The sequence below is a fragment of the Gouania willdenowi genome, chromosome 15 (genome assembly GCF_900634775.1).
Source record: "Gouania willdenowi chromosome 15, fGouWil2.1, whole genome shotgun sequence".
Classification (NCBI taxonomy): Eukaryota; Metazoa; Chordata; class Actinopteri; order Blenniiformes; family Gobiesocidae; genus Gouania; species Gouania willdenowi.
This window is the reverse complement of record NC_041058.1, coordinates 6,920,673-6,936,843: the sequence shown is the minus strand read 5'-3', so window position 1 is coordinate 6,936,843 and position 16,171 is coordinate 6,920,673. Positions and strand designations below refer to the sequence as shown.

At 40.3% G+C, this 16,171-nt stretch overlaps 2 protein-coding genes across 27 annotated transcripts in view; one reads left to right on the top strand and one right to left on the bottom strand.

Moving 5' to 3' along the window:
• The window catches only part of ccdc88ab (coiled-coil domain containing 88Ab), an 81,520-nt gene extending 76,780 nt beyond the window's left edge, over positions 1-4,740 (top strand). For 6 of the 9 annotated variants that reach the window (XM_028468009.1, XM_028468007.1, XM_028468010.1 and 3 more), the window contains one exon: positions 574-4,740. In XM_028468009.1, coding sequence (XP_028323810.1) covers positions 574-1,434 — 861 coding nt within the window. In that variant the 3' untranslated portion in view covers positions 1,435-4,740. The remainder of the gene's footprint in view (positions 1-573) is intronic. The other 3 variants (XM_028468012.1, XR_003675591.1, XM_028468011.1) reach the window with 3 other exon arrangements.
• A 6,586-nt stretch (positions 4,741-11,326) lies between these two features.
• The window catches only part of camk2g2 (calcium/calmodulin-dependent protein kinase (CaM kinase) II gamma 2), a 59,240-nt gene continuing 54,395 nt past the window's right edge, over positions 11,327-16,171 (bottom strand). For all 18 annotated transcript variants that reach the window (XM_028467834.1, XM_028467836.1, XM_028467826.1 and 15 more), the window contains 3 exons: positions 15,981-16,075; positions 15,654-15,904; positions 11,327-12,765 (listed from right to left, as the gene is read on the bottom strand). In XM_028467834.1, coding sequence (XP_028323635.1) covers positions 15,672-15,904; positions 15,981-16,075 — 328 coding nt within the window. In that variant the 3' untranslated portion in view covers positions 11,327-12,765; positions 15,654-15,671. The remainder of the gene's footprint in view (positions 12,766-15,653; positions 15,905-15,980; positions 16,076-16,171) is intronic.

Here is a 16,171-nt window from a genome sequence, read left to right as displayed (position 1 = left end):
AAAAAAGTAGGAACAATTAGTTGAAACTGGCAAATAATGTGGATGAAAAATCGTGAATGTGGTTAAATTGGCAAAAATAAGCTTGGAATGAAAATAGTGATGAAAATAGGGTAAAGTATGGCAAGTTTGATATAGTTGCAAAAAAGGGTAAAAATAAGAAAAAAATGGGCTCAAATTGTTCAGAAAATATTGTCAGTTTCTTAAAGGCATCTGGCGACCCCCTCCCAGTATCTTGCGACCCCAAATTTGGTCCTGACCCCAAGGTTGAAAACCCCTAGCTTAGACAGATGTACAGAAGTGTTTTTACTTCATTCTTACTGTGATTTCTTGTGTTACATCACCTCACTACGAGAGACAAAGTTGAGAGACTTTGTCTGAGTTTTTGGTGACAAACACAATAAATCATGGTAATAAAGTAAAAACACTTCTATGCATCCGTCTATGGGACTCCATATCCCACAATGCAATCCGCAAAATAGTGTCTATTGGTGTATGGTACGGTGTTACAGTTTCTATCTTTGTTTTACTTGTTTGTTGCTTTAGTTTGTTCGTTATCCTTTGTGTCGTTCACAGTCTGGCAGTCAGGAGAACCTCACCGTGGACTCTCCCCGCCTCCCCACCTCTACTGAGCACGCTCAGAAGGAACCACGCACTACCCAGAAGACCCGTGGCATTTTACGCTCCTCGAGTGGAAAAGCGACTTCTGTCAACGCCGACCGGCCACCCAGATGCTCGGGACAACCGGGCCGGCCCACCCTGCGCAAAGCAGAGAGCACCCGCGTAAGAGGCTCCGCCCCGCTACGCTCCAGCCTGTCGTCACAGGCCAAAGCCACGTCCGTCTCCGAACGCCTGGACATGGGCTCGTCCACGCTGCCTCGGGCCAGCAGCGTCATCTCCACCGCCGAGGGCACCACGCGCCGCACCAGCATCCACGACATGCTGTCCAAGGACAACCGCCAGCCTGTGTCCGTCGACGGGTCCCCCGCCGCCATTGCTGCCATCAAGGCTGGAGGGTTGCGCCCCCAGCCGACACCCAGTGAGTACCATCCCAAGGGAGCCTTCACCACCCCGATGTCCAAGTCCCAAAGCTTACCCTGCCATAACCTGGACGAACCTGACCTTTCTACCCTCGAGTCTCTCCTCGGCCCCTCTTTCACTGTCGAGTCGGTGTTCATGGACTCCATCTTTAGTGAGTCAGCAGACAAAAACCTCCCCTTCCTGTCTCTAAACCCGACCCTGGTCAGCAACATCAGTGGCCCTCCTGTTCCCATTAAGAGCCAACTTCCTGCTGTGCAGAATCACACAGAATCACACCAAAGCCAGGCACAGGGCCTTAATGACACCAGTGTCATTCCCAATCAGGTCCTCCACTCAGACCAGTCCCTGAGCCCAGATGACCCCCAGTCCCTGTGGTACGAGTACGGGTGTGTGTGAACCACAGGGAGGTTTCTGACTCGCTGATTCCCAAACTAAAGCTGACTCTGACTGAATAGATGTGCATGTATCTATCAGAGCACGCTCGCTTTCTGTGTGGGCTGATGTTTTTCTGTTTTTGGTTTTTTTGGTGTTTCTTCAGTTTGCTGTGGTTGGTTGGTGCCCACTGGTGACGTTTCTTTGTCCCCCCCCCCCCGCCATTTAGTTCTTTGACTGCCTCACGTGACATTATTACCTGCTTTTACTCAGCATCACAGATGGATTCACAGCATGAAAGAGCACTACAGACATAAAAGTCACAATAATGTTTATAAATGATTGTGGGATATGTGCAGCAGCCATCTGTGTAATGGACCGTTCTCACTAAACTGCATGACTTTGTTCAGTCCAAACACATTTTGATCACTATGAGCAAAATGGTTTCCATGCTTCATTTATTTGATCAATGGTGCTTGTGCTTTATTATATTTTTTATTTTAACTGGGAAGTTTTGCTTCAAGAATGCTGTTTTGTTTTTTTATGGTTGTAGACACAACTATTAGGCTTCATTCCCAAAATATAATTGGTTAAATGAACGTTTATAAAGTCGGTGAGCAGAGCAGGTCGCTATGGGAACGGTTACATTTCTTAAGGTTTGAGGGTTTTTCTGATAAAGTGACTAAAGAATGGTGTAAGTTAAAATGTTTGTTTTAGGAATGAAGCCAACACTGTTTGTATGTGAATTAGGGGAATATCATTAAACACTAAACGGAAATTTAAATAAATTGGAAATGATTAGAAAAAGTATAAAATGTGAAAAACGTTTGGAAGCCAAATGTTCAAATTTTGAGATTATTTTATATTTTTAGTCTTATTATGACACTTGAGTCAACCTGATTTTGGCTTTTGTAGATTTGTTGATGTTAATATCTTGGTCCTAATATGCTTTTCCATTTGTTTTGGTCTATGGAAAATTGTATTTAATCTTAATCCTGACGCATCACACCCTGAGAAATGTTTGATTAGTATTGCAGCTTAATTTATAGTCAGACGTGCACTATTTATTGTGCCCAAATGAGTAGAACTTGTATTTATTTCTGCTCTGTAGCTGCAGATCAAACATCAGTTTATTGTATTTATCTTGTGCAGATAGAAATGACAGTTTTCTTGATGTACATAAACTTTGCCTTTGTCCCACAGATGTGGAGGGCAGAAAGCCTAAAAGCAGGAGTGGGGAGCAGCCAAGCTGCTAAACCCCGCCCCCCAACCTCATGGAGCGCGTGGTGAGTGAGCACTGCTCAAAGTGGGAGGGGCAAACGTGGTGGGCGTGGCTCAGTGTTGTTGGGAACCTGAAACATGGTGTAACAGATGTCGTCCATCATGTCCTGCTTTTTTTTGGAGCCGTTACCCTAAAGCTACCCCCCAACCCCCAACCCCACCCTACCCTCACCATCCCGTCCCTGTGGTGCTGCACACGCCTGCTCACGGAGAATAATCTGGGAATCTGCTGCATGGCATATGGACCTTTTTAACATTTGAGTGGACGACCACCCCCCACCCCCCCATTTTTCTGTGTCCTACTTACTCCCCATATTTCTCCCTCATGCTGAGTATTGTGCCGTTGTTATTGAATTTTACACTTTCCTGCTCTTAGGCTGACTTTGTTTTTTCTCTCCTTTCTTTCTGACTTTATTCTGAAGCCTGACTGTAACTCTTTTATTCTGAAGCCTGACTGTAACTCTTTTATTCTGAAGTCTGACATTAACTCTTTTATTCTGAAGTCTGACAATAACTCTTTTATTCTGAAGTCTGACATTAACTCTTTTATTCTGAAGTCTGACAATAACTCTTTTATTCTGAAGTCTGACATTAACTCTTTTATTCTGGAGCCTGACTTTAACTCTTTTATTCTGAAGTCTGACTTCAGCATAAGAGCTTTTCCTTCAGAATAGGAGAGTCGAAGTCAGACATTCACTTTTTTATTCTGAAGTCTCACATGAACTCTTATTCTGAAGTCCCACATCAACTCTTTTATTCCGAAGTTTGACATTAACTATTTTATTCTGAAGTCTGACTTTAACTCTTATTCTGAGGTGTGACGTTAACTATTTTATCCCAAAGTCTGACTTAAGAAAAAAGGGTCAATGTCAAACATGAACTCTTTTATTCTGACATTGAATCTTTTATTTTCCAACTATTTTATTTTTCTTTTTTCCTCCTTTATTTTATCTCAGGCTAACTTTCATTGCTGTATCTTGCTTGTTGGTCCACTCCGTCCAGTCCCAGTCTTTCTTTATCACCTTTGACCCTTTAACTCGCTCTGTTTTTTTCTGATCTGACTTTCTTTTTCTCTTTTCTCCTGTTTTGCTCGTTGGGGGGGACACAGAGAAAGGTGGCCTTGGGGACTGTGAGTCTGAAGCCTAAAGTAGAGTTTTTAAATCTGCAGAGACCGTCAACAGTGAGAACGATTGTATTCTTCCCACTTTCATTCCTCGTCTTACTAATATGTGCAACAAAAAAAAACAAAAAAACCCAAGAGACTCCAGTGGAGAAACGAAATGTGGCTTCCTTCTTGGTTTTTACTTCTCTTCCTTGAATCAAGGAAACTGAATAAAAAAATACTAGAAAGCGTCTGAGTGACGGCTCAGTGACGGAGTGGCAGATTGAACTGCCATCACGTGACTTTTCAGAAGGCACTGGTTTCTGGGCCGAGATTCAAGTGCCAATGTTCACATGACGGCCAAAAAAGGGCAGAGCGATGACTTCATTTTGGATCTTCGCCAAAAACTTCCCTATAGCAAGATGAATTTTCTTCTTCTTCTTCGTCTTCTTCTCTCTCAGCGTCATAAACCTCCATCTTTGTAACAAAGATTAAGATACAAGAAAAAAAACTTCACAAGAGATCATAATCTGCATGGAGCAATCATCCAACTTCCTTTATCCAATCAGTGTCTCCAACATGATGCCAAATGAACGTTGGACGTGAAGCCATGACACACTGCGTGATCTGAGAGAGACTGATTGTGGGAGGGGTCCAGGTCACCTATTGGACAGTTGATGCAATGAACCAAGAGACTGAAGCCAACATTTCTATTCACTCCAAGCCAATTTGTCATTGATATCCAACGCACAAGCACTAATTTATACTGTTTATTAATTGTTCTTCTCCTTAGAAAGAAAAGCACATGGTTATGGTCGTTGCACTGACTGGAGCGTATAGGTGACCTGTGACCTTTTCTCGTGCAGGTTTCCATTGTGTTGAACATTATGACACCCAATGTTGTCCTCCTTTTCCACCTTTGATGTAATTAAAATTCATTAAATCGACGCGTTTGTCTTTTGTGTCGTGTTTTGTAACCTCGGAAACCGAAATCAGTGATTTATGTTTGTATGGTGCCTACGCAGGAGTTTTAAACCAGTCATGGTGCCTTTGTGATCATTCGCATAAAACATTTATCTCATGGCTTATTTTAAACTTCTTTTAGAAGTGAAAATCGGAACCAAAACAAGCCCATTCATATTTTATATTTAATATTGTAATTTATTATATTGAACCGTTTTTTGAGTTCCACTAAGATTTACTATTTAACAACAACTTGTTCCATTTGTTTATCTTGCTCTAATGCACAGATTCCCAAACTTTTTCTGTTGCGCCGCGTTTGAAGAATAAAAAAGTTTCAGGGCCCCCAATGGCAACAAAATGGGTAAAAAAAATTACAATAATTCAAAACAACAATATTAAAGTTCTTTAATTGCAAAGAATTGGTTTATTTATTAATATTCATGCTCAATGACCCCTTTTGCTCCCATCGCCAAGATGTCATGCCCCCCAGTTTGGGAACCACTGCTCTAATTAAACCACTTCTAAGCACCAGTGCAGGAATAAGTGGCTAGAAACAGAAAATAAATTAGATTATCTGAGATGTGGTTGCATTTCACCAATAATACCCAGCAATAAGTGACTAATGTCAAACCTGCAAATGCATTAGTGAAAATGTAAGACATATTTAATGTAATACATTTTCTTATATTTGGGATTATGTCTTACATAAACAGTGAAGGTGGGACGATATATCGTGCGTTAAGATTTTACGATATTAAAAGGTCACGATATGCGTCATTGATGTACAATTACGAATTAGATTTTTTTTTAAAAATCCACACGATCATCAAGACGCTTTCATTCTTATGGTTTGTTTTTATATTCCTATTGAGTTACAAAGCTCATACTCATAATGTACGCATTCATAAAGTACTGAAGTATGTTGAAAGTTAAATTGGTATTTTCCCACTGCCATTTTATTGTTTTTCTTCTTTTTTTTTTTTTTTTTTTTACTTTGTCTGCACATGCTGTCGAAGGTCAACGCTACAAGAAGTGCAATCTTTTTAAGACCGCAATGCACGTTTAGCTATTGCAATTAAATAAATGAATTTATTTTATTGTATAACTGTAACCATCGCCAGCCCTCCCTAAGGAAGGGTAAGAAACACTTTATTAAAGGGAGAATATAAAAAGAGCTCCGAGGCAGTAGAGCCGCAGGCCCCGCAGGGCACCATTCCCCATGCCGCCCGCCCCGGAAGACCGCCGCCATGTCTTCTGCACCTTTCAACTATTGTATCATGACCTCAGTGTATTGCTCAACTCCCAATAAATAGGTATATAAAATACATCTTGTACTATTGAATTGTTGCATCATCAACCCTATACTTGAAATATAGGAAATTGAGGTCAGTGTTGAAAGACTTTTATTTCTATCTTTATTAATACGTTTATTTTTATTTACATGAGATGAATAACAATTCAAACACTTGGACACTTTTTAATGTATGATTTTTATTAACAGTATGATCATGCAAAAATCCAGCATCCATTTAAAAGTCTATGAGTATAGACACATGAATCCCCCTCTTTATGTTTGTATATGTTGCTAGGCAACAGGTTTCCTTTTTAAGGGGCACATACAAGCTAAGGCTTCGCTAATATTTTGATGCAAATCGACATCACTTTTTGCTCAACACATCTCAGCCATTTCATAACCTCAGGGATGCAAATAACATAGATTTTCATTCTTTATCAAGTCAACAGTGAAAAATTACCAGAAAGTACACATGCATATTTCTTCCATTTGTACGAATGCATATATATTTTTGCTGTTAAAAGATTGTGGTTTCCTCATGTTATCAGTTTTAAACCTTTCAGGAATGTATTTGACGCCTCATAATAACACACGTAAGACTTTGCTAATGTATTTTTAAAGGAGCTTTAAGTTCTGCATACATCTGCACTGCAAATGCAGCAAAACAATCATACATGGTCACAGATGTTTTTATTTAGAAAAGTTCATATACCCTGTCTCATAACGCAGCGTACTAAGTTACAGTGAGTGGGAAAGTTACTGAAATGGATACCAAATTAAATACAAAAAAATGTAAAAAAAAAAAAACTGAAACGGGCTCAGGGAAAGTGATATAATTAATTTCCATAAAAGAACTAATAATGAAACGTATCTGTGTGATGAATTGATTTCTTTTCATTCAATCCAAAAGGGAAAAAAATTACATTTGAAAGTGTAACCCTCTTAAAAACCAGATGTCAAATTTCATGTATAAACCATTATGTAAATATTTCTACCACTTCAATAAGACAAGTCATTATAGTCTGTATTCATTGTTTAGATGTATTTAGGCCAGTTTTCAACACCAAATCAAGTTCAAAACCTGAACTGAATTAAAATGTTAAGGTTTCATTTATTCAGGAAAATTTTTCAGGAAATTTCCTTTGATCTCCTGACATGTTTCGACTGTCAACTGCCAGTCTTCCTCACAATAAGTGGAACAGAAGGAAACAAACACAAATGCTGGATCAGTAAGTGGAGCTTCAATATCAACAAGGATGAGGGAACATTTTTACTCTCACAAGGTCACATCAAAGCGATCAGCAGACGCCTTTGAGGAAGACTGGCAGTTGACAGTCGAAACGTGTCAGGAGATGAAAGGAAATTTCCTGAAAAAAGTTGTCTAGATAAATGAAACCTTAATATTTAGATTTTTGGGGAAAAAAAAAAAAGACAAAATGAACTTGCAGAAATTATCTGAACTGAATTAATTCCTACGTCGTTTCCAATCAAAGGGCTGAGAGTAAGGGTGTAAGAAAAAAAATCGATTCAGTAATATATCTCAATATTTCACCGCGCGATTATCGTTTCGATCCAAAAAATGACCAAATCGATTTTTTTTTTCTTTTATCATGTTTTTTTTTTTTTTTTTTTTTAATGAAAAACCATTTAATTGTGCCAATATAAGTGAATCACATAAGACCCGCATTAAACAACATCACATGCATTTTAGCTTGGACGTTTTATTTTCCTAAAACATACTGGGCACTTTTATAGCTGTATGTGGTTACTTCTTTAAGTTAAAAAAAAAATAAAAAATAAAAAGAAGGAATTTAAGAACTTAACAGAATTAGAATCCATTGTAAAAACCAAAAAACTTTTTTGAAAAATGTTATTTGACACTTGTTTTTGATATTGGTACTTGAATTACAGTTAGTTTTCATTTAATAATAATAATACATACGTTTTATATAGCGCTTTTCAAAAAAAAAAAAAAACTCAAAGACGCTTAACAAAATTGAAACATTACTTGTTCTTACAAGATAAAAAAAATGAAATAAATTGTATTTCATACCATTTTGTACTAATTATTGATATTGCGATGTGTATCGCATTGTTTAGTATCAGGATATATCGCATCGTGACAGGCAAACTGTGAATTGTATCATTAGATTCATGACAAGGTACACCCCTACTTTCAACTAGATTCCCTTTTTACAAAGTTTCAGATGATTTTAGGTAGAATTTAATGATTCATTCATTTCATTTCTCCCATTGCTTCTCCTGTGTGTAAAGTTAAACTGCATCTGTCTCTTTTTATTTAAACATTCCCACACGAACACTGACATAATAAAATTTTGTCACATTGGTGGCATTTAAAAGAAGACTGGAACAAAGACTGACCTATAGATAAACCAGATAAACACAGACTCAGTACTGACTTTACAAAGCTTGGACATGGTGCAAAAAAAACAAACGGACACACGTCTCATGATATGTTGGATTTGTCACATTTGTTGAATGGTGTGGACATGGGTGTGATATGTGATTGCTGCTTTTAGGTGACCATTAGTTGAATTAACAAGTGCATGAGTTACTACTAAGGAGCAGTGTAGCACACAGACATCACTCCTCCACATCAGATACAAAAAATCATATCATCACAACATCAGGACGACACTGAGGGGAGCCAACCTGACATAGACAGCTTTAAAGGGACAATTTCCTATCTCATGTGCTTTTTATAAGCCATTGTGAACTTATCTATGACGATTAGCTGACAACGGTTTAAAGTGTCTCTTCAGCCATATGTATTGTGCACGGGGATAAGAATTTTTCCACACCTGGCGTTACTTTTTTTGGTAACACTTTACTTGAAGTTTTAAACATAAAAGCTGACATTACGCTGTCATTATTACAACATGACACCTGTCATTAGCATGAATAAGGTGTCATGAAGGCTGTCATTAAGTGTTGTTTGTTACCCTAACCCCTAACCCTAAACTTAACCCAACCTAACCCTTCTTTAACCTAACCCTTCTTTAAACTAACACCTAACCCTACCTAACTCTTCTTTACCCTAACCCTTTGTTACCCTAACCCCTAACCCTAAACTTAACCCAACCTAACCCTTCTTTAACCTAACCCTTCTTTAAACTAACACCTAACCTTAACCCTACCTAACTCTTCTTTACCCTAACCCTTTGTTACCCTAACCCCTAAGCCTTCTTTACCCTAACCTTAGCCCGACCTAACGCCAACCCTTCTTTACCCTAACCCTAGGAAACGCTAACCCTTGTTTACCCTAAACCTTCGTTAGCCTAAACGCTAACCCTTCTTTACCCTAACCCTTCGTTAGCCTAAACCTAAGCCTTATTTACCCTAACCTTGGCCCGACCTAACGCCAACCCTTCTTCACCGTAACCCTTCTTTACCCTAACCCTAGGAAACGCTAACCCTTCTTTACCCTAAACCTTCGTTAGCCTAAACCTAAGCCTTCTTTACCCTAACCGTAGCCCTACCTAACGCTAACCCTTCTTTACCCTAACCGTAGCCCTACCTAACGCTAACCCTTCTTTACCCTAACCGTAGCCCTACCTAACGCTAACCCTTCTTTACCCTAACCGTAGCCCTACCTAACGCTAACCCTTCTTTACCCTAACCGTAGCCCTACCTAACGCCAACCCTTCTGTACCCTAACCGTAGCCCTACCTAACGCCAACCCTTCTGTACCCTAACCCCACCTAACCATAACCTTAGAATAAAATCCTCACAGATGCTTCTTCCCAAAATAAGACATGTCTATCCCTACCTAACCCTCCTCGATCCCTCCACCTAACCCAAAAATGTCAACATAGCTCCATAGGTGTCATAATTTAGCTGAAGACACTTAATGACACCTTATTCATGCTAATGACAGCGTAATGTCAGCCTTATGTATGAAACTTCAAGTTAAGTGTTACCCTTTTTTTTTTTTTTTTTTTTACAAATTCTGCCAAAAATGGATAAAAATATCGACATCAAACACTAACATCTACTTTTACAACAAAAGGGGAGCCACTCCATTGATTGCCTTCTGCAAAAAGAGTCCATTTCTTTCTTCAAACATGCTTTTGATAGTTCCAGGCCTTCACACAGAAGTACGGCAAGCCAACAAGGACAGAGTACGAGTTTCAAGAGCGAGACAAAGAGTGACATCGTGATCATTATAATCAGCATTTCCAGGACTACTCAAGACAGTAAGCGGACAGGTTTACAATAGATGAGATAGAGGAGAGTGGAGGGACAGAGGTTAGAGAGAGAAGGATTCAGGCAGAAAGGTTAGACAGCACTGAGTCCTCAGTATCAAACAGTACAGGCCATTGGACGCTTCAGATCAGTCATGCTTCCAATCAAAAACACAGAGAAACTAACAGACACAGGCAGGGTTGGGGTCAATTATAACTGTATTCACGTAATTGACAGTTAATTACAATTATGCCGTAATTATAATTGTAATTTTAAAAAATCTGTTGCTGTCATAATTGTAGTTAGATTGTAATTAACTTAAGATAATTCACTTTGTAATTGTAATTGCCATGAAAATTCTATGACAATTGTCAATTATAATTTAATGCAAAACTGGGGAACCATGTTACAGTTCTATGTACAGTTCTACGCATACGTAGTTAACATTTATTAAATATTTTAGAAAATATAAATCAAACCGACACAAAAAAAAAGGCTCGGACACACACACCAAAAATATTAAAACCTATATTTTCAATGATTAGGAAGCTAAACAATATAACCAATAGTTAGGAAATAAATTTAATGATAGATATTTATTTTTAGTGTATTTTACAGCTGATTTAGGACCCGTTATCATAAGAGATGCTAACAGAAAGCTAACACGAGATTAATTATGGCATCATTATTATTGTAATTTGTTTGTTTCTGTTATAATCAGAATTGAATTGTAATTGAGTTTAGATAATTGACTTTGCAACTGTAATTGGCGTGAAAATTCTATAAAATCTGTCAATTAGAATTTAGTTTAACACAAAACTGGGGATGTTACAGTTCTATAACGTACACACACACACACACACACACACAGTTAACAATAATTCAAATATGTTTCATATCTAGTTTCCCAACTACCTTCACCCATACAGGTGGTAAGGGTTAAGAGTTATGATATAATACATTTTTTTTTTGGTAAAGTTTTATGGGTTTATTTATTTATTTCAGACTCAGTATTTGTGATTAATTGTAATTGAACTTTAGTAATTGAGAAAGAAATTTTAATTGACTTTCAGAGGCTAAAAATAATCATAATTTAATTGTAATTGGGTAAAAAAATCACTTTAATAGTAATTGAACATGGGTAGTTGAAGAAGTAATTGTAACTGAAAAATGTAATTGACCCCAACCCTGCCACCTGGTGTTTAGTTTAAACACTGCAGAGCAGATAAACTTCAGGATGAACTGACCAGGTCTTTGTTTCTAAAAAGATAGAAAGCGGTGGTTCCCAACTTTTATTTGGATCGTGACCTCATTTTAAATATCAAGAATTTCTAGAATTTCACATTTTTCTAGAATTCGTTTTTTGATGAAAGTTTGTTATACTGTATTACAAATACAGAGTTGCCTGTAGTACTGCATTTTAATATGAATATTATAGATTTTTATTTGTCAAAGTGAAAGTATAGAATACAGTTGTTTAAGAATGTGTGCTGTTTTAATTTGTGAAAGAATATTAATTTCAAAATCTCAAAAGTACATTTCCAACCAATAATTATTTTTAAATTTGATCAATTACTAGACATTTCAGGCGACTCTACACGGGGTCCCGACCCCTAAGGTTGAAAAACACTGCTGTGAACTCGGGGACTGTAAGTGTGTGTGTGTGTGTGTGTATTTACATCCTGGGACCTTGAAGTAAATGAAAATCCATACAAAAAGAAAAACAACTACACGACTTATCTTTAAAATCGAATCCTAGTTCAGGACAATTCTCCATCACCTCCTATACAATAAATATTTTATATACTGTACATAAACTTTAGTTAAATAACCCACGTCATCCACCAACACAGACTCTTTGATCTCTTGTACAAAAGATAAACTGATACACAACATCATGAAAAAGGACAAAAATAACAATATTAATTAAAAAAAAAAAAAAAAAAAGGTCCAAAACATGTCACGATACAATAATAACCTTTCAAACTGACATTAAACACAAGTGTAAAAATGTAATATAGGTAGACATTTGTTCTTTTTACTGCAAAACAAACAAAAATGATTGTATTAAAGATGACTTCCTGCTGCTCTCTTCAAAATAAACTGCCGCCCCACTCCCATCAATGACATGTGCATCTCTGTTTTTAATCAGTAATATTTTTCCAGGTGGCAGACAAAACTTATATTGGGGAAGTAAAGGCTATGGGAGAGAAGGATCAAACCCCACCACCAATCAGACGCATGCTTCAGCTGCTTGAAGGAGCCGCCATCATCACCTCGGCCTCAGTGTCAAGTTCTGGTTGGACTGGATTAGTGTCAGTCGTTCTAACCAAACTCATTCTACCACATTTTCTGGTTAGATATTTTTTTTTATTATTATTTTTAAATCGTGAATTTTAATTGAATTTTTTTCCATAAATGTGTTTTTTTTAGCAGCCTCGTCCTGGTCAGGATTCAGGCTCCGCTCCACACGTGGAGGACAAATGCTCAGAATAAAGTTCAGGCTAATCTGGAGAAGAAGAGAATGGGGGGGAAACAACAACAACAGATAAGTAGTTTATATGTGGACACTTTGGTCAATTACAATTCATATTTCAGCTCATAAATGTGTATTTCATCACAAGTGTTTCATCAAAAACATCTTGTTGGTTTTCTCATTCTCATCTTCCACACTTTAGATTACTTTTACATTCAGTACTTTAAGGTTTTAGGAAATGTCTCAAACTCGAGGCCTGGGGGCCAATTCTGGCCCTTTAGAGCATCAAATTCGGCCCGCTCAAGAAAGCAAAATTTATGTAAAAAAACATGAAACAATTGACCAACTAATTCAGTTGTAGATATCTCAGCCACTCCAAATACAAAAATTCTGTTAAAATCCACAACATTTACAGAGCTCGGTTTTCCAGTTCTTATATCACGACGGCAGTCATTTTTAATCACAAATTGTTGAAAGAAACTCTACATTTTTCCAAATTCTCAAAAATCAGGGAAATTTAAGTGAACTTCCAGCAGGGACTGATATATACTAATATATTATTAATACGTGGAAGTGGAAACCATGACACATTAATGTTGAATTTGCTCATTCCCACTTAAGATCGTGAACTAAAATGAGTTTGACACCCCTGCTTTAGAGGATTGAGGAAGTTTAAACAAAAAAAATGACAGAAAAAACATGAATCAATGTGTAAATTACAAATAATTCAGTTGTAGAAAAGTCAGTCCCTTCAAATACACAAATTTAATGAAACTTTAACAGTTGGTTTTAAAAGCTAAATTGTTGAAAGAACTACATTTTTCCTAAATCCTTCAATTTTGCTCATATTATTCCACATTTCCCAAAATGAAATAACAATTTGTCACAAAATCAAGTACATTTAGGTGAAGCTCCTGCAGGGACTGATGTTTGTCACTTATTGCTCTGACACATTAAATTAGGTCTGAATGGAACAGAAATTGATCCTGTCTATGAGACCAAGTTCTTGGGCGTGATCATAGATCATGAACTTTGCTGGAAGCCGCACATAGAATATATTAGAAGGTAAAAAAAAAATCTAAAACTATTGGCATTCTACAGAGAACAAAAATAATATTAAACAGAGAGTGTCTGAAGTTGCTTTATTCATCTCTAATATTGCCTTACCTGGCCTACTGCTCAGAAACCTGGGGTAACACATGTAAAACACATGTAGAGCCATTCATCAAATTACAAAAGAGAGCATTTAGAACAATACATAAACTTTAAAAAAAACAAAGCTAGAAACAAGAAAACGGAGGGATGAGAGGAAAGGTGAAAAGCGGGAGAGAGGGGAGGCCGAGGAAGAAAGAAAAGCCGGCCGGGGAGAGCACGGGGGAAACGAAGAGAAAGAAAGGAGAAGGAAGAGGGGGAGAGGGGGGGAAAAAACAAAAAGGGGGCGCCAAGGAAAAACAGAAGGGACCGCGGGGAGGGAGGGGGCGAGGGTAGCGAGCGAGCGGCAGCGAGCAGCGAGCGAGCGAGCGAGCGAGCGAGCGAGCGAGCGAGCGAGCAGCGAGCGAGCGAGCGAGCAGCGAGAGAGCGAGCGAGCGAGCGAGCGAGCGAGCGAGCAGCGAGCGAGCGAGCAGCGAGCGAGCGAGCGAGCGAGCGAGCAGCGAGCGGAGCGATCGAGCAGCGAGCGAGCAGCGTAGCGAGCGAGCGAGAGCGAGCTGAGCAGCGAGCGAGCGAGCGAGCAGCGAGCTAGCAGCGAGCGAGCGAGCGAGCGAGCAGCGAGCGAGCGAGCAGCGAGCGAGAGCGCGAGAATGAGCGAGCGAGCGAGCAGGAGCGAGCGAGCAGCGAGCGAGCGAGAGAGCAGGAGCGAGCAGCGAGCGAGCGAGCAGCGAGCGAGCATGCGAGCGAGCGAGCGAGCAGCGAGCGAGCAGGAGCACAGAGCGAGCGAGCGAGCAAGCGAGCAAGCAGCGAGCGAGCGAGCGAGCAGCGAGCGAGCAGGAGCGAGCGAGCGAGCGAGCTAGCGAGCGAGAGCGAGCGAGCAGCGAGCGACGAGCAGAGCGAGCGAGCGAGCGAGCGGCAGGAAGCGAGCGAGCGAGCGAGCAGCGAGAGCGAGGCGAGCGAGCGAGCGAGCGAGCGAGCAGCGAGCAGCAGCGAGCGAGCGAGCGAGCAGCGAGCGAGCAGCGAGCGAGCGACGAGCGAGCAGCGAGCGAGCGAGCGAGCGAGCGAGCAGGAAGCGAGCGAGGAGCGAGCAGCGAGCGAGCAGCGAGCGAGCGAGCGAGGAGAGAGCGAGAGCGAGGAGCGGAGGAGCGAGCGAGCGAGCAGGAAGAGCGACGAGCGACGAGCGAGCAGAGAGCGAGCGAGCGAGCGAGCGAGCAGGAAGCGAGCGAGCGAGCGAGCGAGCGAGCGAGCGAGCAGGAAAGCGAGCTAGCGAGCGAGCGAGCGAGCAGCGAGAGCAGCGAGCGAGCGAAGCCGAGCGCGCGAGCAGAGCGAGCGATCATCGAGCGAGCGAGCGAGCGAGCTAGCGAGCGAGCGAGCGAGCGCTAGCTAGCGATCAGGAGCGAGTCGAGCGATCGAGATTAGCGAGCGAGCGAGCGAGCATCGAGCGAGCAGCGAGTGCGAGCTAGCTACTATCGATCTATCAGTTATCATATCTATCTATCTATCTATCTATCTATCTATCTATCTATCATTAATCTATCTATCTATCTATCTATCTATCTATCTATCTATCTAAAGGTGCAAGTACAAAGTATGGCATGTTATTGTTGAAATTGTTGAATAAACTGATCCATATTTGGCTCCTTAACTACAATGAGTTTAACACCCCTGCTTTAGGAGGTCATTAGTATAAATGACATTTCTCAAAATAACTTTATTTGCCTTAAATACCTGTATTTATGGATGGTGTGTGTGTGTGTGTGTGTGTGTGGTACCTGGCCCGTGTTGTCAGCTCACTGCAGTGGTGCTGCCGGTGCGCCCGAGCAGTGGAAGTGCACGTTGAGCCACTTGGCATCGCGGCGATGCCACACACGCGTCTCCTCCGACTGGCAGGAGCGCGGCTGGCCCTGGCCGTCCATGTACTGGGTCAGACGGATGTAGGCGATGCAGGCGGCGTCCTCCCCGATCAGGTGCACGTGTGGGTTGAGGATGGTCGTGTGCACTGGTTTACTGTTTTTACTGAGGACTGGGGGAGGAAAACCAGTGTGAAAAATGGATTTTGGAGTTATAGTCAATAAATGACTTTTTTTTTTTAAACTTACGGTTTTCAAAGTAAAACTTGTGAAAGTCCATCCCTTCCACCAGATTCCCAAGGGCCTCGGGCTCAAAGGAAGTCAGTCCAGGATCACAGATTCTCCTGTCAGATTGAAACATAAGTACATAATTATTCTGACATGAAGAACGGCAGAAAACACACGTTTAGGATCGCAAAGAAGAGGTGCAATTACAACAA